Consider the following 25177-nt stretch of genomic DNA (forward strand, 5'->3'; position numbering starts at 1 on the left):
AATGTCTGCATTTTGAAACATGAAAATCGTAATTACAAATGGATTCATTCTCTGAGGCTTTTTTTCTGTTGTTTTTCAAGTGAGGACGTGTTTTTAGAATGGCTAAAAGAAAAAGGTCTAGCATTTCTATCACACTGGCATGATAAAGGTCAGTAAGAAGCAGCACAATTTTAACAACCTGAGAGACTGTATCTCAGGTGGATGCTGATGCTTCACCAGCTTCAGAATGGTCAGAAGCTTAATGCCACGTCTAATGGCCTGGCTCTACCACAAAGAGTTTGCAAAAAATAACATTTAAAAAAAGAAAAAACAACAATACATCTGAAGACAAAAATCAACCTCAAGGCGTACTGAAATACTTTTGAACTGAATTAGTCAAGCAACTAAAACCTGTTTGAGGTTTCTTTAGGCAACAATGATGTACTTCAGAGTACTTCCGGTTTGCTTTAGCCTCCCGTCAAGGGGGAATTCACAACCTCAGTTTTATAAAATCAACCCAGCTTATTCTCCTTCCCCCCCACCACAGAAAAGACACTTGAAATGCTTCAAACAAATCTCAGAAGTGTTTCTGAGATTTCTTCAACACACGAGCGTTTTGCCAACAAACGACCCAACCCGACCTCCCACATGTCAAAACAGACAGCAGCTTTGCCTGCAAGTCAGATCAGCATATGATCTGTCTGTCCAGATTTTTTTATTTGATTGGTTCGAGCTGCATTTTTTTACTTGTTTGCTTGGGTTTTGTTTTTTTTCTTTTTTAATCTAGCAATTCTTTAAATATGACTGAATCAGTTGTAGTGGCAATAATGGACAGATTTCACTGGAGGAATCAGCAGAGAAAGTCCAGAGTTAGACTACCAATGTTAATTTTGCCACTCCGTGAACTGCTCTTCCAGCCACTGCACCACTTAAACAGTTTTTAAACAGAAGGTTTCTCATTGCAAATTCAGGGCCTTCTATACGCTCTGCGACTCCTCTTCAGTAGGAAGAGCCTGAGTAGCATCTCATGCTACAGAAGATCAGCCAAGAAATCCATGGATTCTGACCATTAGTGCATCAACAACAAATAGTTTCATTAAAAGTATCGCATAATAATGCAGAGTCCAAGAAATATACTCTGAAATATATTTATTTTCCCAACTGTGATCCACTTATAAAACACGAAGTGATTTTTACAGCTGAAGTGGTTGCTGTACCTCGACCAAGTCAGCAGGGGGAGCAGAGAAACAACTTGAAAACAAAATCACCAGAGTCTCTGGGAATACAGCAAGATGATAGACAGTATGTAAATGCAGAACAACAGTATATGAAAGTATTGGGCATTTATACAGAAAAGCAGGTGCTTACACTTAATATTGGTGCTACTGTTAGCAAAAACGCGTCTGTGAAACCTTTCAAATGATATATCACAAGAATATATCACTTCTCCCCACCCCACTTCAAATCTTCCCACTTCTGCATAGTGTAAACACAATTGTCTCTGTATTTTATTTCATTCTATGAGTTTTGGAAGCCCAGTGTTCTAGCTCAGCTAGATAAAACACATCTCAAATGATCAAATAGCAGCATTTGAAATAAGGAAAAAAACACTTTTAATAAAAGCTGAGGATGAAAACACGCACCATCAAAACTCAAATTAAACCACGCACTATTCAGTCTATGAATGAGTTCACAAGTTGTTCACATGTGCAAGCACAGAACTTGAAAAGATGAGTGAGTCTCTGACAAGAGGAAAGAAGGGCATGTTCACTATACATCTCTCCTCAGCGGTCTCCTCCTTGAACTGCTAGCACCAGATATCACATGGCTACAGGCAGATATGCCCAAATGTGTCTATGCTAGTGAACTGTTCAGAATTTTTTTTTTTTTTTTTTTTTTTTTTTTAAGAAAAATTCATGAGAGCTGCAGTTAGAATTTACATTTCCTTCTAAACTTGGTTGTTATAAATTTTACTACAAACAAACAAAGTCAAAAGCAAAGAACAAAACAGAACCTGCAGCTCTTTAGCTGAGAGGCAGGCAATGAACTTTGGTATAATGATTTGAATAAGTTCCTGATGTTAACATGTTTTAGAGAACATACTCCAACAAAACACATTTAACAATGAGAAGTGTTCTTTTAACACGCTGAGACCCTGCAAAAATATAACTCAAATACAACTTTTTATTAAACATTTTCAACTGAGATTGCAATGACTCCACACATTCTGAAACCACAGGTTTAATGATTATTCCTTGATGCAAAATGCAGAAGTAACAAAACAGAAACACGTACTGAATGGCTGCAAAAATCCCCATTGTGGAAGCTGATCATAAATCTTTCTTAGTGCACAAGCTATATGTAGTACCTAGGAGATTAAAATTGTTCTATCCTTTCAGTTACATATTAAGAGTGTAATGCAGAAAATTTATAGTTAATTGATTATTCTTTTGATAAGTGGTGATTTGAACAACATGGACCTGTTCTCATCTTCCCCTGTAGTTTCTAGATGAGATTTCTGAATTGAGCTGCTAAATATACCTCTTCTCTCCAAAAAAAATTATAAAGCAACTCTATGCTTAAATTTGTGACATGTCCTTAGAACGGAATTCACAAGTCACATAAAACAATTGAAATAATCAAGTGAGTTTGTGCAAAGATGAATTTTATCATTTCATTTTTTTACTTTTCATATTTAATTCAATAAAATTTTCCCTAAAGTAGATTATGCCAACATAACCTGACACTGATGTGCCAGAGGCTCCAGTAACTCTAGGAAGGAATTCAGATTGAAATTGAAATATTATTTCCATATCCTTAATGACAGTGAAACCATTTCGTTCCACTCTGTGAGACATAGCAAAGACCCAGCACCTGAAGCTTCTATCGTGTCACTGCTGGCCTGGGTGCTGCACAGACTCATTTTAAGATGACAGCTCCTGCCCTGAAGCACTCACAAGCCTCTCACCACAATCTGAATTACTCGCTAGCATGAACAGTAGTTACAGTGGGAAAGTGAAAGGACTGTAAGGGGGCACGTATGTAGCCGACTCCTAAAAAAAAAAAAAAACAAAAACATCACCTTCAAAATTGTGAAATGCCTTCCACCTCTGAACTTCCCCAGTTCAATTCTGGCCAGTAATTCAAATAATATTACTAAAAACAAATACCATAGTTGTAGATTAAAAATAATTGTGTGAAGTTTCCCTTGAAACCAAGGATTTATCTCTGATTTCTTACCTGAAATTCATCAAAACATAAGAGACATGCTTCTTCACTTATTTCCTCTGCTACTGGTGCAATTGGGTCGTATGATTTGGCCATAAATCCCGGCTTTCTTTTAGGCAAGCTCTGCTTAAGGCGATGTATTCCTGAGTAGATAAAACATAAGTGAATAAAGTGTTTCTTATGTCTTCTAAAATATTCTAAAATACAGAAAACAAAATTATTTAGCTATCAAATAAAAAGGTGATTCAAGCCAGGAAAAACAAAGCAACAAACACACTTCAAATTTCATCTAACTCTGAGAGGGCAAAACTGCTAAGTTTGCAACCACATCAGGTAACCAGTAAAACCACACAGACTCTGTGATTTATATTTTCTTGCTTAGAAATATGTAAAATAAAAAACTATGAACCCTTGAGCACTAATATCAAACACTTATATTTTATTTTAAAAACTGATCCAAATTACAGTTTTATCTTGCTCCAATTCATAAGCTTAGCTGCAGTTTCACTTCATAATTTGGCATTTTATGACTTAATCTGCTGAATATGAAAAACCCTTACAGTTTCCAAATCCACGACACAGCTCTGTGCATTGCCTGGTCTGGAGATATACTTAGAATGTACTTATATACACTTATATACTTATATATACTAAGTATAATATACTTAGTTACAAGAACTCAGACAAAGCAATACAATTATATTTTACAATGTAAACAAGGTAACACTGAAATATCAAATAAGATTATTAAATACATACTTTAATATGTCATGGACTGCATTCCATCTGCCTACACAAAGACATTTGGCAAACCAAGGTCCTACAGTAAGAAGCTGGCTTTGTTAAAAATACAAGAAACAAGAAATGGAAAAAGAAAATCTCAACAGTGACCCAGTGACGACAGAAGGGCAGTCAAAAGAGCAGAGCTTCTTTACACCAGTGAAAGCTTTCCAAGAAAAATGCTGCTGTCACAATATTTGTAAATTGTACCATTACACGTAACCAATTTCACAGTACTTTAAAGTCATACATTTTAGAAACAGAAGCAGCTTTTAAAATACCTATATTCCATGCAGCAAAAAGCACCTTGTTCATTCTGTCAGAAAAAAATTCTGAAACTTAGGATCACCTTCCTTCTATTTTCCCAAAACTGATTATCATCAATTTTGCTAAGTTCACCAACCCAGAACATTTCTCATTCTTGTTGGCATTTATACCTCATTTAGTTATTGCTTATTCAAATTACACAGATCAAAATTATTTATATACACAACTGTTAAAAAAACAGTTTACATAATGCTCTTTTTCAGCAATTACACAATCAATTCATTGCTATAGATTTGCCTTTAACGGGGCCTTAGGAAACAGACTTCTATTTGCTAACGTTTCATATGGTACATTATTATTATAGTCAGTGTCATTATCCAAATGCATTAGTTTTTCTTCTCCCTCTGTCATGACAGAGTTCCATCACCATTTATTTTTGTGATCATTTTCTGTTAATACAGTCCTCTCCTCTACAATCTTTGTAAACCTATTCCCACAAATAAATTAGGTTATGCTTTTTTAAAATTTTTAATTAAAGCACCAAATGAGAGAAGATGCATTAGCCCATATTTTATACTTTTCCATTATTTCCTATCATTTTTTGCACCATTTGTCTTGCATTCATACGATCCAGTTTCAGAAAGACTACGTTTATCACTATGAGTTGACTCTTTCCTTCAGAATGAATATCCCAAAACAGTGAGAGAAAGAGAAGGCAAATTCTGGATTATCTATGATTTAACTTATCTATTCATTCCCCACACGTGTTCTCTTCACTCAGCTGAATTTTCTTTTGGTCTGTAAGGAGCACAACCTATTCCTTAGCGACACAACAAATACTAAGTGCTATTAAAACCCAAAACATTACATAGCAACGGTTGTTTTGTTTTTCATAAAAACTAAAATCTTCCCAGACTGATGTGAAAAGAAATATGGAGCCAAGCAGTAATGAATGAACGTGACAACTTGACAAATATTGCACAAGTCTTGGAAGAATTAGTCCATTTCTCTGAAGCACAAACTTTGCCTCTGAATCATGATCCAGTGAAAAAAAAACCACAATATCACATTTACATTTATCTGTCCTTTTTTTCTGATATCACCGTGTTGCTTTGTACTTTATCATTCTATTTCAGCAGGTGCTCTCTTTAGATTGCAGCCAAGTAATTAACCAGAGACTATTCAGATAAGGATTCGATCCTTATTATATCATCCTTAAATACACATGCAGTCTTCTATACAATCAGGTATGCAGAACATCAGAGTATTTGAAAAGATACTTGAGAAATAGTATACAGTTAGCATCCAATCTGGTATGACAAACAATGACCAAACCTTCTAATTTACTCTTTTTTTCGTTGTTGTTATTTCATTTGTTTAAAAACTTCAAGAAAATTACACTGTATGATGAATAATATACATAAGAGAATGAGTCAGGCTTTTTCACAGTTAATAGTTTTTCATACAATTCTTGTAAATATCAGTATCTTCACTTACTCTGGTGCACATCCAGCATGAAGCCATGAAAATGGACTCTCTTTTTCCTTTCTACTTCTAAGTGAGAATAGAACATGTCCATCACCATTGTCTTCCCTGTGCCTTCAAATAAAGAAATAGCAAACAAAAAAACCCCCATCGAACAGGTAGTTAATTTAAGAACAGTTACATACTGATTACAATAATGATTGTTCATTAGCTTTTAATAATGAAACTACTGAATAACCACTGAATAAGTACACTGAATAAGTACAAGGCCAGACTGGGAAGAAAGGTTCTGTTTTACGTTCAAATGCTCAGAACAACTGGACTGTTATTTTTCTATTTAAAATTTTGATCTATATAGGGTTTGCAAAAAGGTTGCAGAAATGCCTCCATTTGCATCCTTATTATCTCAGTTTGAAAAGTGAGTACTGTTTTATTCTGTATTTATTCTGTTTTGTTCTGTATTCTGCAATTATAATATATAAATTCCCTCCCTGGCTCCCCATTCTTAAATAATAGAGAGTGGGTAACACTGGAAAAAAATACACATGGTAAAGCAGTCCAATTCAATAGCTTCCAAACTTCTAAATCTAATTGCATTAACTGCCATTAGATTAACTGCACCCCTGGAGGGATTCAAGGCCAGGTTCCTGCAGCCCAATCTGGTGGGGGGCAACCTTGCCCACTGCAGGGAGTTGGAGTTCAGAGGACTTTATGATCCCTTCCCACCCAAGCCATTTTATTATTCCATTCCATAAACTAACATCATAATACAGAAGAAAAATAAACCCAGAACATTCACTAAGGTAATCATGCTACATAAATTTCAGGCTCTTAGATACTTTACAATGTGAATAAACATGTATTAAGACAAAATTTCACTGAAACTGATGCAGCTGAGACTTACCAACATCTCCATAGACATAAAGACCTTTCGGAGGTTTGTTTTTTGCAAAGAGCTGCAAATCAAGAGGAGAACAATAAATACAAACATGGAGCATAATAAAAGCAAGCACATAGCTGTGATCAATTAATCAAGTGGCTACATGTAACCACCTGAACAGGAATAGCCAGCAAAGTATAACCTTGAATAAATTATTAACTCTGAATTAGTATGCTATCTAATGATGTATTTGAGGGAATTAAAAAAAAAAAAAAAAAAAAAGAGGAGGGAGGCAAATACCCATCCTTTTTTTCTTTTTTAATCACCATGAAAGTATTTCTATCCTAAGTCACGGTACATGTGTTTTTTTTCTCGTTTTTTTAAACCAGAACACATACAAAATTATTAAATGTGTCCCAGTACATCATGATTAAAACAAACTCTTATAAAGTCATTTGAACAAACAGACCTAGAAAAAATGATGCAAAATTAAGCAGTACTATTGTACTTGCAGGTATAGGTTCCATATACCAGCTCTGCTTTAGGTTTAAACCATTAGAATTTAGAAAAGCCATAAGATAAAGTCGATGAATATTCCAGGTCCCCTTTCTTCCTCTCCACTTTCAATCTTAAATGCAGTTACCTGTTTTAAACATACTTAAAAATCAACAGAAGCACAGTAAAAATGTGTCATATATGTATAAGTTTATATTCAAAGTATGCATTTTACTAATTATTTTCACAAGTGAATTCATCTCAAACTGACACTGGTTAAGAATATTTAATCTCTTAATGCAACTCAAGACATACGTTAAGACACTTGATATTTTCTCTGTTTTACTCAAATATGTATTTTTATGAATAGTTTCAATTTGAAACTGTCCTCCCCCATTCCAATATTGCACAGCCACTTCCACCTAAAACTCCAAAAGGAAAGAGTTTCTAAAATTTTGTACATCTTAAAGAATTCTCATCAAATCAATACCCACAAAAATCATCACACTACAGCATAAAGTTACGTTACATTGTTCCACTTTCTGAGCTATACAAACTAAGGAAAAACTGAGGAAAATTAAAATCACAACCCTCTGGTCTCATTTGGAGCTGAGTAATTGCTGAAGAACTTCAATCTAAAGCGCTTTACAGAACACAACACCATCTTAAAGAAACGAGTAGCAAAACACTAATTCAATGTGGAAGAAAATGTATGAACAAAGTAGAAAGATAATGTCTCAGATCTACAGTATTTGTTCTGAAAGTGTGCAACCATAGCTCATACATAAGATCCACTTACAGATTTAATTTAGAGCTGCATTAAGAGGGAAACAAAAATGTGTATCATCAGTCTGTGGCTGAAGAGGGTTTCAGATGTTCTGAATCAGTTCCATTAATACACATGGCTGCAACTACTTGCTAGTGCCTCTAAAGCTCTGCAAGACAATTTAATTGACATGGATATTTCTTTGTACACTACTTAAGAGCTCACACTCACTGAAACTAATTCTCAAAGTTATATAGTGAAAAAAGGGGAAATAGAAAAAAAACTCTGTATCAGAGACATTTGTAAGAATGTCTTAATTTTGAGATAAATAACACATTTTTAACAATTAAAAAGATAGTGTTAACGTGGTTTGCAGATGTACAAAGAATGACAAAACTGGGAAAATACATCAGTGCTTTACTTGTCTCCGTCAAGATTATACAAGTAGAACAGGCCATAAGGCCTATCTTTACATCCTTTTGCAAACTGCAGTATGCTCATTGATTACATTTAATGTTCTTAAAATGTGTACTTTTAAGAATGTTTTATGCTTTCTCCAATATTTACCACTTCTAGAAAACATTACAGGCAACTTTTTTGTTTGTTTTGTTTCACTAAAGGAAATAAATAAAATGGCTTGGGCTCAAGAAAGTCTAATTCAACTCCTGATTGATTTAGAAAAATAGAACTAGTTCTCTGAGAAGATGGCAGATGCTAAGTCATGACTCAGCCCCTCAGTCCTTAAAAAAAATGAGGTATAAAAGAAATGAGAGGTACTGTGGCAGATCTGAATAAATTTGCTGAAGTTGATAAACTCTAAAAGTAAATCCTCTTCAAGCAAATTAAAGACATCTGTAGGAAGTATTTTGTTTTCAAGCAAAATGTCTTTTGTTCAATTCTGAGAGAAGTGACACTATTGCCACCTAGGGTATTCTCTTTCTTAATCCTCTCAGATATTGTAGAATACTAAAGATGTATATCTATTTATACATGCATAGGTTATATGGATCTCTATATGTATATTTACTTATATACATATATGAACTATAAATATATATATAGTATATAAAAATATTTATCTTCCAGACTTCTGATTTACCTTTTCTTATTAAAAAATACAACAGATATATGAAAACTTGTTATATAGATTTCCAGTATTGAAACAAAAACTTCCACAGGTTTCAAGTTATCCCATATGAACTCATATGATTTACTTTTTATTCCCCACTGCTCCAGTTAATGATTTGCATGCACCTCCTGAAGCACAAAAAAGTAACTAGTATTTCTGATAAAATCTGATAAAATCCACAAAAATGTCTAGTGTTGGCTCACTGGACACCACAGTAAGAAGGTAAGAAAGCGAGCATGGGAATGAAGAAAGCAGTAGACTGATCTTGGCTCCACTGAAGCACACACTGCTAAAGAACAAATAGGAGGGAGAATTCAGATCTCCTAAATTAGGAGTAGATTTGTGTATTTCAGGGAGAGAAGGAAGAAGAGTAGGTGATGTAGAAAACAGAGTAAGTCCCTGTGCTTCTCCTCACCCCTCAGACTTCCCTACTGTCCTGAGTGAGGTATCGTCAAGGTTTTAATATAATCATGTTTAATTAATTTACATCAAATTTTCTTTTGCAGGAGTGAAAAGATGTAAGAACATTAATACTTACACTTAAAATATACAAAACTGAAAGACTTTAAGGAATGCAGAGAATTTGACTTTGAAGGGGAGAATTCAGACATCTTTAAATGTATGATTTGAATGCTCTGCCACACGTTTTTTTAAATAAGTGTATCCTCAGAAACATGCCAATACTCCAAAGTCCTCCAGGTTTCTTAATTACTGTAACATTCTTTCCAATAACCAAAGAAATCATAACTTCATTGCTTCACTGAGCTTCATTACCATTAGAACGTGCTTACAATAGGAACTTTTCTTTTTGAAAATTATACATACTCTAGAATATCTACAGTTACAGAAGAAAAAAGGACAGTATTCCCAGATTTACGGAATTCCCTCCTTTGCTTTCAAAATGTGTTATAAGTTTCTGTTTCAAAATGGAATGCCTTGCTTTGATTCCATCATGTCACATTTATCTTCATTCAAACTTCACTTTAATCAATCAGCATCCTATCTCAGGAAATATATTCATTAAAATATCTCCTTCTCCCTACAGATTCTATTCTTTCTTCAGTGTATTTAACAAACTGCATCGTCTTCCCATCTTCTCCCATACAGCCTGCCTCATGCACCAAAGAAAAAAAAACAACTGATTTCCTGGGAATATTCATGCACCAATTTAGGAAACTTTTAGGTGAAAATCCATGTATTATGGTGGTTAATTAAAATACACAAAATTCAAGGGAGAAGTATCCAGACAGCACTTTCTTTAAAAACAAAAAACAAAGACAAAACACTAACTGCCTCTTTCTCCTACTCCTTCAGACCTCTTTTTTGGTTGCTGTTGTAGCTGAAGACATTTTCAAGGTCTTGGATGGCATTTACTATTGTTCATACCTCTTTTCAAAACATGACCTCACTTATAATTGAGCTTATTTCAAGTCATTAGCACAGCAACTCAACAACTCTTAAGATGCCCCAATTGGTATTATTTTGAAAAGCTAGAGATCTGAAACATCTGTGGAAACTCTTATGGCCTTGAACTTCAATTCAGAGGATCTCAAAATATCTCAGCATACAAGGCCATGCTTTCACCAAGTTGAAGATCAAAGTCATTGTTCACATTTGAGTAATAATTCTGAAAAACAGAAGCATACTTGATTTGCAGCAACAGATTAATTGCTTTTTCCCCCCTTAGATTTATTCTAAGCTGATGTCCAAAAACATATAATAAGACATATATAGCTTAATTATCATAAAGGAAATGGCTGTTGGCTTTTTTCTTTCCCAAAACTGCTTATTTTATAAAGGCTTTGCCTACCAGGTGATGCAAGTCCCTCAGGTAAATAACGATATGCTTTTATTGTCTGTCAGTACTTGTTCCCTAATCCTACTTTTACTGTGCTTTCAGTGAATAAAAGGAGACAAAAAATTACAGTCAAAGCAGACATTATTTTAATCATTTATAAATGCAGTAAGTTTGTAGTTCTGGAATTACTCATTTCTGAAGAGACTTCTGCATTTCTGTAACAGGCAATAAGTATCAGACCAAAGAAGAGAAATAACTATTTTCCTACCATCTCTTTTTCCTCTTTTTTTCTTTTTTCTTTTTTTCCCCTTTTCTTCACATTCACCTCTTACCACATTCTCTGCCAAAAACGAGGAAAAATTATTGAGATGCTGTGCAGCACTTTTTTTGTCTTTTGTTTTTTTTTAATAGTTTTAAAAGGCTGCCACTAGAATCTTTTCAACACGGATTCCATACTAAAAGTAGTTGGTTACTGTCAAGAAACCTAAAAAAGCACGAACTCAAGCCACTATGTGTAACTGATTAAAGAGTTTTTTCATTTGCAAGAATTTTTCAACTTAAAATACATCAAGTGTTTTGTTTAAATCCATTAAATTAAAAATATTAAGTTTAAAAAAATGCCAGCCCTTGTATTAAAAAACTGAACATCTATAGAGTAAAATGGCTTAGGTTGGAAGGGACCTTAAAGATTGCCAAGTTCCAACCCCCTTGCCATAGGGAGGTTTGCCACCCATCAGATTAGACCGCCCAGGACCCCATCCAACCCGGTTTTCAATGTCATTACAGATGAGGCATCCACTGCCTGTGTGGACCTGCACCAGTGGCTCACCACCCTCCGAGTAAAGAATTTCCTCCCAACATCTAATCTAAAACTCATCTCTTTTATAAAAGTTTTAAACCCTTTATCTCTATTTGCCCATGTTAAAGTCAGTCTCCCTCCTGTTTACAAGATCCCCTCAAGTAATGGAAGGCTGCAATTGGGTCTCCCTAGAGTCTTCTCCTCTCCAAGCTAAACAAGTCCATCAATCCGTGCAGGGGGAATCCTTTGATAATTGTCATGACCGTTCCCTGGATCCACTCCAACAGTTTCACATCTTTCTTATGTCAGGAGCCACAGGTCTGAATGCAGTACTCCAAACAGGGCCTCACAAGAGCAGAGAGGGACAATCACCTCCCTCACCCTGCTGGCCACCCTTCTTGTGATGCAGCTCAGGATGGAGTTGGCCTTCCAGACTGCAAGTGCACACTGCTGGCTCATGCCCAACTTTTCATCCACCAGGACTCCCAAGTCTGCTCCCAAGACTGCTCTCAATGAATTCTTCTCCCAGTCTATACACATATCTGAGATTGCCCCAACCCAAGTGTAACACCTTGCATTCGGCCTTGTTGAATCTCATTTCATTCATGCAGGCCAATTTCTCACGACTGTCCAGGTCACTCTGGATGGTATCCTTTTCTTCTGCCACACCAGTTGCAACACTCAACCCACTAAAATCATTGCTAAAGAAGTTGAAGAATACCAGTCCCAAGACTGACCCCTGGGGGAAGTCACTCATCACCAGTGTCCATCTGAACACAGAGCTGTAGGCAAGAACTCTCTGGTTGTGATCATCCAAGCAATTCTTTATTCATTGAGTAGTCTTGCCTTCAAATCTGTATTTCTCCAATTTAGAGATGAGGATGTGGTGTGGGATCATGTCAAAGGCCTTGTACAAGTCCAGGTAAACACCACCAGTTGCCCTTCCTTTGTCCACCAGTGCCAGCACTCCGTCAGAGAAGGCACCAGATTTGTCACACATTATCTGCCCTTGATGAAGCTACACCAGCTGTCTCAAATCACCTACTCATCTCACATATGTCTTTAACAGTTTCCAAGAGGATCTGCTCCATGATGTTCTCAGACACAGAAGTAAGGCTCACCAGCCTGTAGTTACACTGGTCTTCCTTTCTTCCTTTCCTAAAAATGAGAGTGATGTTTCCCTATTTCCAGTCACTGGAGACTTTGCCTGACAGCCATGACTTCTCAAGTATAATGGAGAGCGGCTTAGACAACCACATCAGCCAGCGCCTTCAGGACTGTGGGATGCACACCATCTGGCCCCACATACTTGTACACATACATTCTCATGAGCTGATCTCTGAACTTGCTCTGCTCTAACAAAGGGATTTTGTTCCCCCAACCCTCTCCTTGAAGTTCAGGGACATGTGAAGCATGGGAAGCCTGACAGCCAGTGAAGATGGAAACAAAGAACTCATCGAGTACCTCAGCCTTCCCCATGTCTGTTGAAGCCAGTTTTCCCCTCTTGTTTATCAGAGGGGGTACACTATCTATTACCTGTTTCTTCTGACCTACGTACTTGTAGAATCCTTGTTATTTTTCACATCTCGCCAAGTGATTTCCACCTGTGCCTCCGCTTTCCTTTAGGCTAAGATCAAGTGTACTGTATTGTAGCACGTAAAGCTACAATGTGAAAGGTCTTCACAAGAGGAGAGTCCAAAGGCTTATTTAAACTCTTCAACAGATGCAGACACATGAAAAGCACATGGTATCACTGTCTACAACCGATATAGTGCCTGTTGTCTATGATTTTAGAAACTATTCTGTTGTAACTGACTCTGGGGAAAACTTTTATTAAGGATGTTGATTACAACTTCACTGAAGCAAAACCTGTCCTGAAATAGAACTTAAACCACATTGTTTGGCTTAAGACTTTATTTTAAAAGGAACTACACCAATTGACAACTAACATCCTCAAAAATACCAGAAGAGAAACAAGGACATTACTACTTCTCCATCACAAATTGTGATTTAATATATTTATGCAGGCTAGAAGCCTTTACAGAATTACACAAAACTCACTGTTCTCTGCATTTCCCAGGGTTCTGATCTATGACACCACATAGCTTAATCTGGTTCCCAAACTTCTAAAGTCTTCCACACAGGTATCAAGCACTAGAAGAAAAACCTCTACACTATCACTTGTCACATTAACAAGTAATTCTACAGCTTCATCTCAGTGAAGATGACATTAGCTGCCAGTATCACAGAGCTTTAAACTTGAACTTTAGAAGTTTTTAATTAAAAAGTGGAACTGAAACAATTAAAAGATTCCTTCAGAATTAGAGGAAGCCCACATTCACACCCTGAAACAATGGTATTTGAATTTTTCCTTTTTGGAGAAAGTCAGTTAGGTGGCTTTGTCGTGATTAGCTCTGCTACAGGGATAAAGTAGCATCACAATCTCGTAATTAGAATAAGATTAGTATCACTTTGTTGTCTGCAGTAGATGTTTTCTTCACTATTCATGGTTTCCAATCAAAAAAATGGTAAACAACAAGCCCACATAGCAGTTATCTACAAAGTCATTGTAAGACACAACCACCATGATTCAGGGCACTCCAGTGAACAAGTCAGCTCTCTAAGTTATTCTCAAAGGGAGAGGTTTTAGAAAAGAATATCCAGATGTCCAAAGCAGTTAACCAGGAAAGATAGAATGCTAGCCTACTGATTCTCAGGTTAGACAGCAAGATCAAAACCTTCGTCACATTTTTTCTACAGAATGAAAATGAATGAAAGTTTGGCTTTATGCCCAAAGGATTACATAGGAGCAAGCCAAATAACTGGTTTTCTCTTAAGCAATTTCCTCTTTTACAGTTCATGCTGTACAGTATTGATAAAAAGCAACTTTATACATTAAGTACCCTTCAAATGTCAATCTATAGCCTGTTAGATTACGCTTATGGAAATAGTTTGTCTGTGCCAGGCCAGCAAAATAGGTTTAGGAATCCAGCCTGATCTCCTTACACTCACAGGAAAACAGATTATCTTATAGACAAGCCATAAGATTGCTTTGAATAACAAAGATAATAACTTTTGAATTTTTTTTCCAGAAAGGTCATCAAATCCAACATCCTGACTACTCCAGGGCTAACCAAAAGCTAACACATGTTATTGAAAGCATTATCCCAATGTCTCATGAACACAGAGAGGCACAGGGCATCCATAACAGAAGCCTGTCCCAGTGTTTGACCACTCTGACAGTAAATACATGTTTCCTAATGCCCTGAGACTTCCCTGGCACAGCTTTGTACCATCCCCATCCTGCCATTTGTACCAGGGAGCACAGCCCAGCACCTCCCTCTTCTCCTCCTCAGAGGGGAATACTCTCCTGCAGAGAGCAATGAGGTTGCCTCTCGGTCTTCTCCAGATGAGCCAACTCAACTGTTCTCAGCCTCTGCTCATAGGACACGTCTTCCAGCCATGCTGCGCTTCTCAAGACGCTAACATCTTTTTTACACTGAGGGGCCCTGAACTGCACACAGTATTCAAGGTGAGACTACACCAATGCTAAATATAGTGAGAGAATCACTTCTTTTCACCAGCTGGCTAAATAAAAAGGTTAGTATTGAGATTAACTAATCCACTAGTTGGAGGAGACAAAACTATTCTCCAAACAATTGGTGGACTCCAATTACCATAACTACGTTAAAATTATAGAATGATTTAAGTTGGAAGGAAGCTCAGGAGACTGTATGGTCAAACTCCCTGCTCAAAGTTTTATTAACTTTTTTCAAAACAGAACTTCCAAAGACTCATTCCTTTCAAAGAATCATTTGAGTTGGAAAGTAACTTTAAAGGTCATCTAGTTCAACTCACCTTCGATGAACAGAAACATCTACAGCCAGATCAGGTTGCTCAGAGCCTGGCCTAGCCTGACCTTGAATGTCTCCAGGGACAAGGCAACCATCTCTAAGATCAATCTTGCCTCAGCACTTGACTCAGAACACTCCCTGTTCTTCATCATTCTCATGTTTTTCTTTCCAAAGTTTCTGACTTCTGCTCCTTGGAAATTTCTCTCATTCAGTTTTCTTCCCACTGTACATCAACAACAAAAAAAGAACTCCTTCCTAGGTGTCTAGTCTGCTACCTTTTGTCAGAAGGCAGGAAGACATTTGTAGAATTCCCAGTCAAGCATGATTAGCAGATACATGACACACAGCTACAAGTATAAATTTAAAACATTCAAGGCAAATGGAAGGCAGGCTGGTAAATGAGTATTGAGACCCAGGGCTCTGTACCTCGCTATTTGAAACACATATTTTCATTTGCATAGTACTTGCTCTCTCTGCAATATTCTGTTTGCTGCATTTTTTCATTCCTCAAAGCTAACACAATTTGCAAGAGCCTTGGAGGGGCAATTTGTGGTTTGGTACCTAAAAGGTAGAGGACAGCATGTCATTTACAGGTATTTGTGCCCTGAAGGTTTTGGCTCCTCTGATCTCATGCTAGCTCATGTAGGGTTATCACACAAACACAATACAGTACTGTGCCATGTAATTGAAGAATTTGGGGTTGCAATGGCAAATTTACTAACTACATGCAGTCCAACAGCTAGTCATATCGTTCTATGCCCATGAGATGAAGTGCGTTGTATAATAGATGCTGAGAGAGGTTGACAGACTTATTAAAGGGTCTGTAGTTGATGACATAACTTTAGCTGTTACAGTCAATGTATTGCTATTGAAAAAATAAAAAGCAAAAGTAGTACAGTAGAGAGAAAGAAAAGGAAAAACTCTCAGTGACTGACTGGGAAAAAAAAACAAACAAACAGTAAAGCTGTTGATATGGGAGATGTCTCCCCAGTGCAAGAGGCCTGGAAGATAAAGATTATGATGATGGCAATGAGTATTTTTCTACGCTTTTTCCCAGTATGATACTTTTTTCCAAATGAGACTCACTCAAATTCCAAATTCTGTCCCCCATCCCCAGTTATGACTTTATGCTGAAATACACTGATCTGGTGCACAAGCTGCACATTCACTGGTCATTCTGCTTCTAAGCACATATATTATTGACTAATATTTATCTAGGATTTAAGAACTTGCATACCTTGCTGTGCACCATGTTTGGTTTTCAGGTATATAAACTAAAGTCTACAAAACAAGAGACATGGAAGGCAGTGGAAGATTAAACATTCTCACACCAGTTCTAGCCACTTCCCATGAGAACAACACTATCAGAATTTGCAGGTGCAAGGCCACAAGAGCAAGAGCATGAAAATAACAGCATGAGAACAAGATATGAAAAGTACGGCCACAGTAGCTCTGGAAAATACTGTGCCAAAAACTTCAGGGAAAAGTTCCTGAACTGAAACATCAGGTCCTTAGAAGTCATTGCTATGTACTATACAACAGGTGTGAGCCTGATTTTTTATTAATGTTTTGAAAAGAAACCTCCAAAAATGCAATCGGGTTGCAGACCCAAATACAAAGAAAGATTTAGCTGTAAAGGCCCAGTGCAAAAATAAGACTAAGTTAATGATATACATTGATATATTTTTAAGCACATTCTTATGAGAAAATATAAATTCCAAAAATATATTTATCATCATCAACCTCACCTTTGAGAGATAATTTTTTGAGCTGATCCTGTAGCCTTTAAGACTGTCGTGCAATTTTTGCAGGTGCTGCACAACTTTTCTTTGCTGTTCATCATTCTTCAGCTCTTCTTGCTTAATCAGGAAGTCATAATGTTCTAAAGGTCCATTGCAAACCAGTAAGGCTCTAGAATTAGCATCCGTAAGCGTACCAAGAACCACCTTTTCATCCGCTGCCTGAGTTGCATATGCTGTAAAATAGAAAACAGACTATTAATAGAAATGTTTCAAAAAGTCTTAAAATCAAAAATGTCTTAAAATCGTAAACATAGAACATCATTAACAGTTCATGCAAAGACTGATATACATTACTTACCTAGACTGCTGCACAAGTGTGTTAATGCCTTTGTTTTTCATTAATCCACGACTAACTACAAAATACATTCAGTAGTATGTTTTAACAGTTTTATTAATAAAAAGCACATACACACAGTGCTCAGCAGGGAAGCTGAACGAGCCGTCGGAAGTGTTGACATACCTGTTGCAAAGGTGGGGTAAAATCATTTAAAATCCCTGACAGACAGCATTATTTTTCTGAACAGATGAATCGTTTAGAAAGAGGCATGCTGAAAGAAAGAATTTAAGAGACGGCAAACAGGAGACCAAAACAGGAGTTTTGTGTGTAAGCAAGTTTAAAGAGTGAAAGACCACAGTCAGCAGCACAGGAACTCTGAAACCCTGAAATACCACAGTTCACTTTGCTGGCTTAATCTTCTACTTAGAGACAGGATCATGCCAAGGAATTCTGTTTAGATTAAAAAGAAAAAAGTCACAACTGACAGGCACAAAATGAGATATAATACTATAATTAGGAATTAAAGAATATAAAGTCTTACAAAGAAGGCTTGTTAAATCATTAAAATCAGAAATCTAACAAAAGAATACAGAGAGAAAATGTTTAATGCCTTCTTTGCTTATGTTATCATTTGAAAGTTTAAGAACTATCACGAGTAACACAAGATGTATCGATGACAAAAGTTAACGAGAATGTTTAAGAATTTGAACATTGCTCAAGCTAATGAAAGTCATCCTCAAATGCTTAAGGTAAGCTCCTCAAACAACCCAACAGCCTCCAGCAGCTTGATTTGAGACCTGCTGGATAGTAAGCAAGGTTCAGAGAAAAAAAAAAAAAAAAAACTAGGAAAAAACCTGGAAAGGTTCTAACATTTAAGAAGACAAATCCCAAAATTCATAGGTCAGTCAACACAGTTTTAAAGCCCACAAAAAATACTGGAATTAGTAGAAGCAGATCCTGATTATTTATTTATTTATTTTAGAACGTGCTTAAGGTAAATCGTGATGAATGAGAGGCAACATCAACTCCTCAGGAACAGTGTGAGAGCAACAGTCTTCCCCACTGACCATGTAATACGTTTGGTAGAAAGAGGAAAAACGTTCTAAATCGCAGCAACCACTCTGTCATCAGGTCACACAATGTTGTCTGTATAAAGTAGGAAAGTTAGATGCAAGTGACATAACTTTCGAGCAAGTACAAAACAAAACTAGAAAAAACCGTAGGTAATAAATAACTACTACAGTTAAGCTACACGCGTGTTTTCAACAGAGTTTCACAGAGGGCTCAGAAGCTCAATCTGGTGCAATTCAGAATTTCCATCTATGATCTGTGTAGGGTAAAGAGAACTTCATAGAATGGGCTTGCAGGTAAGATCATCAGGAGGGGAGGCTGCACACTCCAGAATGCAAGGCAGAGTACACCAAATAGAATGTATTGCAACAAGGCATTGTTCTTTGGGGGAATAGTTAGCTGAACTTTAGAGATGGACATTGACCATCTAAAAAGCAACTCCGCAGAAAACAATCAATCCAAGGCTATACTGGCAGTGAAACATCATCACAAAACTACTGGGGAGAGAGTAAGGAAAGAAGAAAGTACTCTGAGGTACAGAATCATAGAATCACAGAACGTATACTCATAGAAGTACAAAAAACATAAGCACACATGAAACAACCCTGTTCTACTCAATGGCGATACGTTCCATCCTAGAATACACTTTGGTTTTCATATCACATTTCATAAAAGGTATGAACACAACAGAGCCTTGACAAATGTGTGATTTAGTATTTGTTATACCATGGGTCACAAACCACAGAGAAGTTGTAAGAGCGCTCAGAGAGGCACAAGAAAAGCGTGAAATTTTTAAAAATGGATATGGTTATAAAACAAAAGAACTGAAAAGACCTCAGTTTCTCCAAAACAAGGCAGCCAATATTTACAACTGTAGACAATAAGTATACCAAATTCTCCTGCCCCAAAGGAACTGAGTTACTGCTGCAAATTAAAAGTAATTAGCTCATCCCCAGAAAAAAGATCACCTAGAGAGTTGAGTTCAACATCCGTTACTGCAAAAATTTCACTAACATCTTTACAGAAGGCTAAAGAAAATCATATAGCTTTCTCAGAGTCCTATTTAGAGATAAGACTGTAAATCTACTTAAGGCAGTGAAATGGGTTAACTGATGAAAAAAGAATTTTAAGAGCAATCTTGATGAAAATCTATCAATTACGGGTCAGTAATACCTCATCTGCATTCAAATAGAAGGAGATAATGGGAAGAGAAACAGATAGATGATTTCTCAAAGTTCACCTTCATCTTATTTTTTCCAAATATTTACTCCTACATAAACTCAGCCTCAGTCGTGTGGTTTGCACCTCCAAACTACTGACTGCCTTCACAACACATACAGCTCAATGGCTCCGAAAGGTCTGATGTAAGGGTCCAGCCTTACCCTGCAAAGTCTGCATTCCCACTGCTTACCATGAGATTAGGAGAACAAAAATAAAAGCTGGTTTAGGGATAAGAAAGGGTTTGTGGCTCATTACCTTTCTGGCCTTGGACAAGGGATAGCAGCAGAGCTGCTCACATGCATGCCTTCCGTGTCAGATTACATGTACTCACAGCTGACCATAAGTGGAAATAAAGTGGGAATAAAACACTATGTCATCAACAGATGACAGAGATGAAGACTGTGCAAGTGATGACAGAAGGTGTTGTGGGACAAACTGCTCACTGTTCTCCTAAAATAATACTGAATGCCAAGATTTAAATATGGTAAGGGGCACCGGGAGACATACAGTAAATGGTAAGTAATAAATTCTAATGTGTCGCTGTAGAGCAAAGTCATAGACCCTAAAGAGAACATAAAGCATGTATGAGTTTTAAAGAAAAGTCAACTGAAGACAGCTACTCAAGTGATAAACTATACTGAGAGACAAGCAGGTGAATCTTCCATTCTCACCTGCACTGTGGAGCAGACTGCAAAAATCATTCACAACACTACAGCTTCTAGAATAATCTATTCCTGTACAGATAAAGAAAATGAATTTTTAGAAATTTTAATACATAGCAGAGGAATACCAGACAATTTCCTTATACAGTTTTGTATCAAGGAAACTGTTAGGAAAGAATTGCCTAATGTAAGTCAACGTATTAATGCTAGTCCTGCAGCCTTCTCTATACTGCAAAAACTCTCTTCCTGTTTCACATCTTCATGTTATACTAAGTTACTTGCTTATATTAGTTTTCTTCTGAAACACTCCAGTGTCACAGAGAAAAAGCACTTTGTGCATCCACATAAGACTACTGAAAAGCCCAATGTCAATTCATTACTCAGTCTTACATAAACCAGTGTAAAACTAGAGACATGAGCCATAATTTCCACTCCCAGAGTGCATGACAATGTTGGATTTTATCATGTTTTGCCTAACATTCACTACGATTTAAGAATTGCCAGTAGGTTGCAACTTTCTACTGAATTCTTGTTCCTGAAACAGAAGCATTAGGGCTACCTCATTTCACTTCAAGCCACAAATTAGGTGCTTGCATTTGCCTTTCTGCCTGCCTATCCAAGCATCACAGACCTAGCTGCAACAAAAACCTACTGAGATACACAAACACAAACAAAAAGAAAAAAAAAGAGGGGGGGAGAGAGAGAGAGAGAGAGAGAGAGAGAGAGAGAAATCTTGGAGAAATAAGAGGGGGAAAAAAAACTCAAAGACAACAAAAACTTTTTAATGTAAAATAATGTAAATGCCAATCTGAAAGTATACATTCCCTTCAAGTGAGTTACTTAAGAGTTACCTTCAGTAAACTAGCATTGATTTATCACTGCAAAGATAAGTGCTAGCATCAAAATCTAAAAATAAAAAGCATTCTTAACTTCAAAGACATTCTGGTCTGGAAAAGAGCAACAAATTGGAAACTTAATCAGTACATTGTCAACCTTCCCTTCTGCCGCTTAGAACTCATGTCTGAGATGACATTGGAAAAAGGCAAGCAAGTTTCAATGACACTGCTTCTGAGAGCAAAGCTCACAGCTGAGGCAGGCACTAGAGTTATTTACGTAAGAAGACAATCTGAAATGGAAGCTGGATTGTGGCTTGTCATAACCTGATCTTGACAGAAGCCAGGAGGTTGATAAGTCAGAAGGGTAACTGAGACAAACCATCACTCACCCTGGCAACCCTTTTTCTCCCTCTCTTAATTGTATATAATCATGTAATCTGAACCTACAAAATAACATGGGCTTCCCTGCCCATGTTTCATTTTTTCCATATTTGAAAATTCATAGATTAATAAATTCAAACTTATGGGGAGAAGATCTCATGTTTAAAATGATTATTCATTACTGAGAAAGTGTTTTATTTCCACAGATTAATTCAAATTTGATCTGCAGAATCCTTTACAGAACAGAGCATCTTAAAAACGTCTGATTAGAATTGTGAACCTTCAGTGGAAAGAAATATTGAAAAAATCTAAAGAAAAAAGGAAAAAAATAAAAAAAGATACATAATATCCAGCTAAAGAAGCAAAGGTCAAAGAAATGGAACCTAGCTCCTTTTATTGCAAAAGGTAAATCAAGCTTCAGATAACAGCATTCACTTAATAGATTGTCAGCCATATACAGTACTTGTGTAAATGTGTATTATTAATTTTCAAAGTTAATTAAAGAGGAAACAAATCCTAAAAGGGATTTAAAATGCATTTAACCTTTGTTCTCTATGTATGCTTCAAATCACTCCACCATGAGAAGGATCACAAATACTTTTCCTGGAGATTAAGGACAACAAACCTTTTAAGTATTAGGAACACCAGTATTCACCTAATTACCTCTGAACTATGCCTGTGAATTGTGATTGACTACACATTCTGAGCAAAGTGCACTGCAAAGGCACAAGAGATGGGGAATCAACCACTTCCCATAATAACTTCCTCAAGTGGTTAATAGTTCTTTGCCTTCAAGACAGAAAATACTCCCAGCAGTTGAGAACTATACCTAGTTCTCAAACTCACCATGGGGACTACAAGTGCACCAAAGTCCACAGTCCAAAGATCACCCAGCTGCCATCAAGAAGCTAGAACAGCATTTGGTAAGCCACTGCCAATGCAGGAAGCACATGCATTCCATTGCTACTTTGCAGACTTCATTCTGCCTTAAGAGCTTTTCACAAACACTAGAATTTGGAGGGTGACAGCAAGGTCACAGAAAGCAACTTTTACAAACTTTTCAGATCATAAAAGGCAAATTGCAAGTAAGATACAAGGTCTTAGACTGCCCATTCATCTTTGTTTCCTTGTATGAGAAGAAACTTAGATTGATCACTTAGACCATATTTAGCCTTCCTACAGTCCATTCATTATATGAATATTCTTATATGAATATATATATATTCTGTGTGTAAACTTCTAGGGAATATGAATGTTACAGTAGAACTGATTTTTCCATAGGTACCTGTGACATTATGAGAAAAATTATATTTCTTGTCCTATTTCCATGCACTGCCCATTTAATTACCTCAGCTAGAGGTGAAAGTAGGAATGGCAGGAAAGTTTGTCAGGGAAACTGTTCACAGGTATTAATTCTGAAGCCATTCCAGGGTGTAAAGGTGCAGCAGGCAGATCATACAAAAAAAGAAAACACTGATTATAAGAACAGGATTATAAATTAATTCAGTGATCACTGCCCATCCCTGCAAAGCCAAAAAAAATACAGCTAAAGTCACCAAATTTCCTCTGACTTAAAAAAAGAACACAAATGTAAAGATTTGAAGCAATATCACAATTAAATAAAAACACAACCATTGTACTAACTGTAACACTCATTTAGTCAGCACATCTTTTTTCAGTCTATTTGCCTTAGGATGTAAGCATCGTACAGCCACAGTACAACACGTGTATGTGAATGCTTATTTGTCTCCTATGACCCGCAGGATCACTGAGTCCACACTGGCTCCGGGCTCCACACAGGACCACCCAAAATCCAAGCCCTATGTCTGCACTGTTCCAACACCGCTGAACTCTGGCAGCTTGTGGCCGTGTTCACTGCTCTGGAAGAGCTCTTACTAAAGGGAAATGACCTCAGCTTCTAATCTAAGTTTCATGCTAGCAAAACCTGCTTTCCTATGAATTTATGTACTATGCTGACTTTATCAGGCTACGAGTGAAAGCTCAGCTGCTGTGACAGATGAGAGGACCCTTCTGAGACAAGCGAGTAGTCAGGCAGAGCCGCAGTCTAGGCTGGCCGGGAAGCCACAGGGCCTGCTGAGCCCGGCGCAGGTCCCGGGCCGGGCGGAGGTGCAGGCCGCAGAGAACGGGAAGACGCGGCAGATCCCCACACGGGCAGCCAGGCGTAGCGGCCGCCTTCTCCCCCCGCACAGAGCCGGCACGGAACTCTGCCGGCAGCCTCGAGGCGGAGTCCGGCACTAGCGTGTCCCCTCTCCGGCGGCGCCGCGCCCGCCCGGCTCCCCCCTCCAGGGCACCGCGCTCCAGGGCTCGCCCACCCTCGGGCACGGCGCGGGATCGGCGGCACTGACCTCTCGACAGGGCCCGTGCCGGCAGCAGACGGACAGCACGCCGCGCCGGTGCCCGCAGCAGGCAGCGCGCAGTAACCAAGGGCGACACGGGCGCCGCCATCTTCTCGGCGCGGCCTCCACGGCGGAGGGCGCGGGGCGAGCTGGGAAATGGAGTCCCGGGGTAAGGGCGCTGCAACTGGCGCCGGCTGCGGTGCCTCGGGGAAGCCGGGCGCTGGGCGAGGAGTGCCAGCGCTGCAGCCACCGGCTTCAGTTTGCCAGATAACTTGACAGAAAGGCACAATGCAGTGAACAAACAGACAAGCGTAGATTCTAATAAAAGGGCACTGGCAGTCAGGAGCCAATAACCTACCGTTGACCTGCGGCTGGCTGCCTCTCTGTTCCTGTCACAAATGCACCCACGTGTCAGAATGTGGACTTAGCAGATGTTGCTCACAGTAAAAGCATGAAAGAAATGCATGAATTGATTTTTGGCTTTTCAATATCAGAATTCCTATAACGTACTCTAGAGTTAAATTTCTGTGCAACATGAGCAAGTGAACAAGTCATTATCATAGAACACTACTCAACAGGGCTTCTTACATAAGAAGGGAGCAAAATATCACATCAAGACACTGTAGAACTGATTGCAAACATGATCTACAGAAGTAGATTCTACTGAACAGTATTACTAACGTTTTAAAAATAAAATTTATGATCTTGAAAATACTGATGATACTTGAAGTTATTTTCTAGCACGTTGGAGCCGCTGTCTGTGGAGGCATCCAAGGAACATGTGGCACTGAGAGACATGGCTACTGGGTGCAGTGGGGATGCGCTGACAGTTGGACTAGATGATCTTACTATTCTTTTCCAACCTTAATGATTAATCAGTAATTCTATGGTCAATTGTTTTAAAATATGCAGTTGCACCAGGCACATCGTCAACACTACATATCTAAATTAAGTGGTGAACTAAAATGCAATCTATCATATCTCAAAAGAGCTGTTCTCAGTGCATTTTCTTTCCTCTTCCTTCTATTGAGAACTTACTGGTTTTGACTCATTCTAGCTATCAACACCTGTGCCCATTTAGGAATGAATTTCAGTACAAATCATAGTGAA

At 37.7% G+C, this 25177-nt stretch overlaps 1 protein-coding gene across 1 annotated transcript in view; it reads right to left on the reverse strand.

The window, feature by feature from the left end:
- Positions 1-24176, reverse strand: part of AFG1L (AFG1 like ATPase) — a gene marked incomplete at both ends in the record, with an annotated part of 60224 nt that extends 36048 nt beyond the window's left edge. Inside the window, 6 exon segments of the mRNA XM_079550357.1 lie at positions 3220-3350; positions 5752-5853; positions 6644-6695; positions 17209-17435; positions 20503-20565; positions 24077-24176. Coding sequence (XP_079406483.1) covers positions 3220-3350; positions 5752-5853; positions 6644-6695; positions 17209-17435; positions 20503-20565; positions 24077-24176 — 675 coding nt within the window.
- Between the last annotated feature and the right edge of the window lie 1001 nt (positions 24177-25177).

This window comes from Tetrao urogallus (assembly GCF_951394365.1).
Source record: "Tetrao urogallus genome assembly, chromosome: 2".
Taxonomy (NCBI): Eukaryota; Metazoa; Chordata; class Aves; order Galliformes; family Phasianidae; genus Tetrao; species Tetrao urogallus.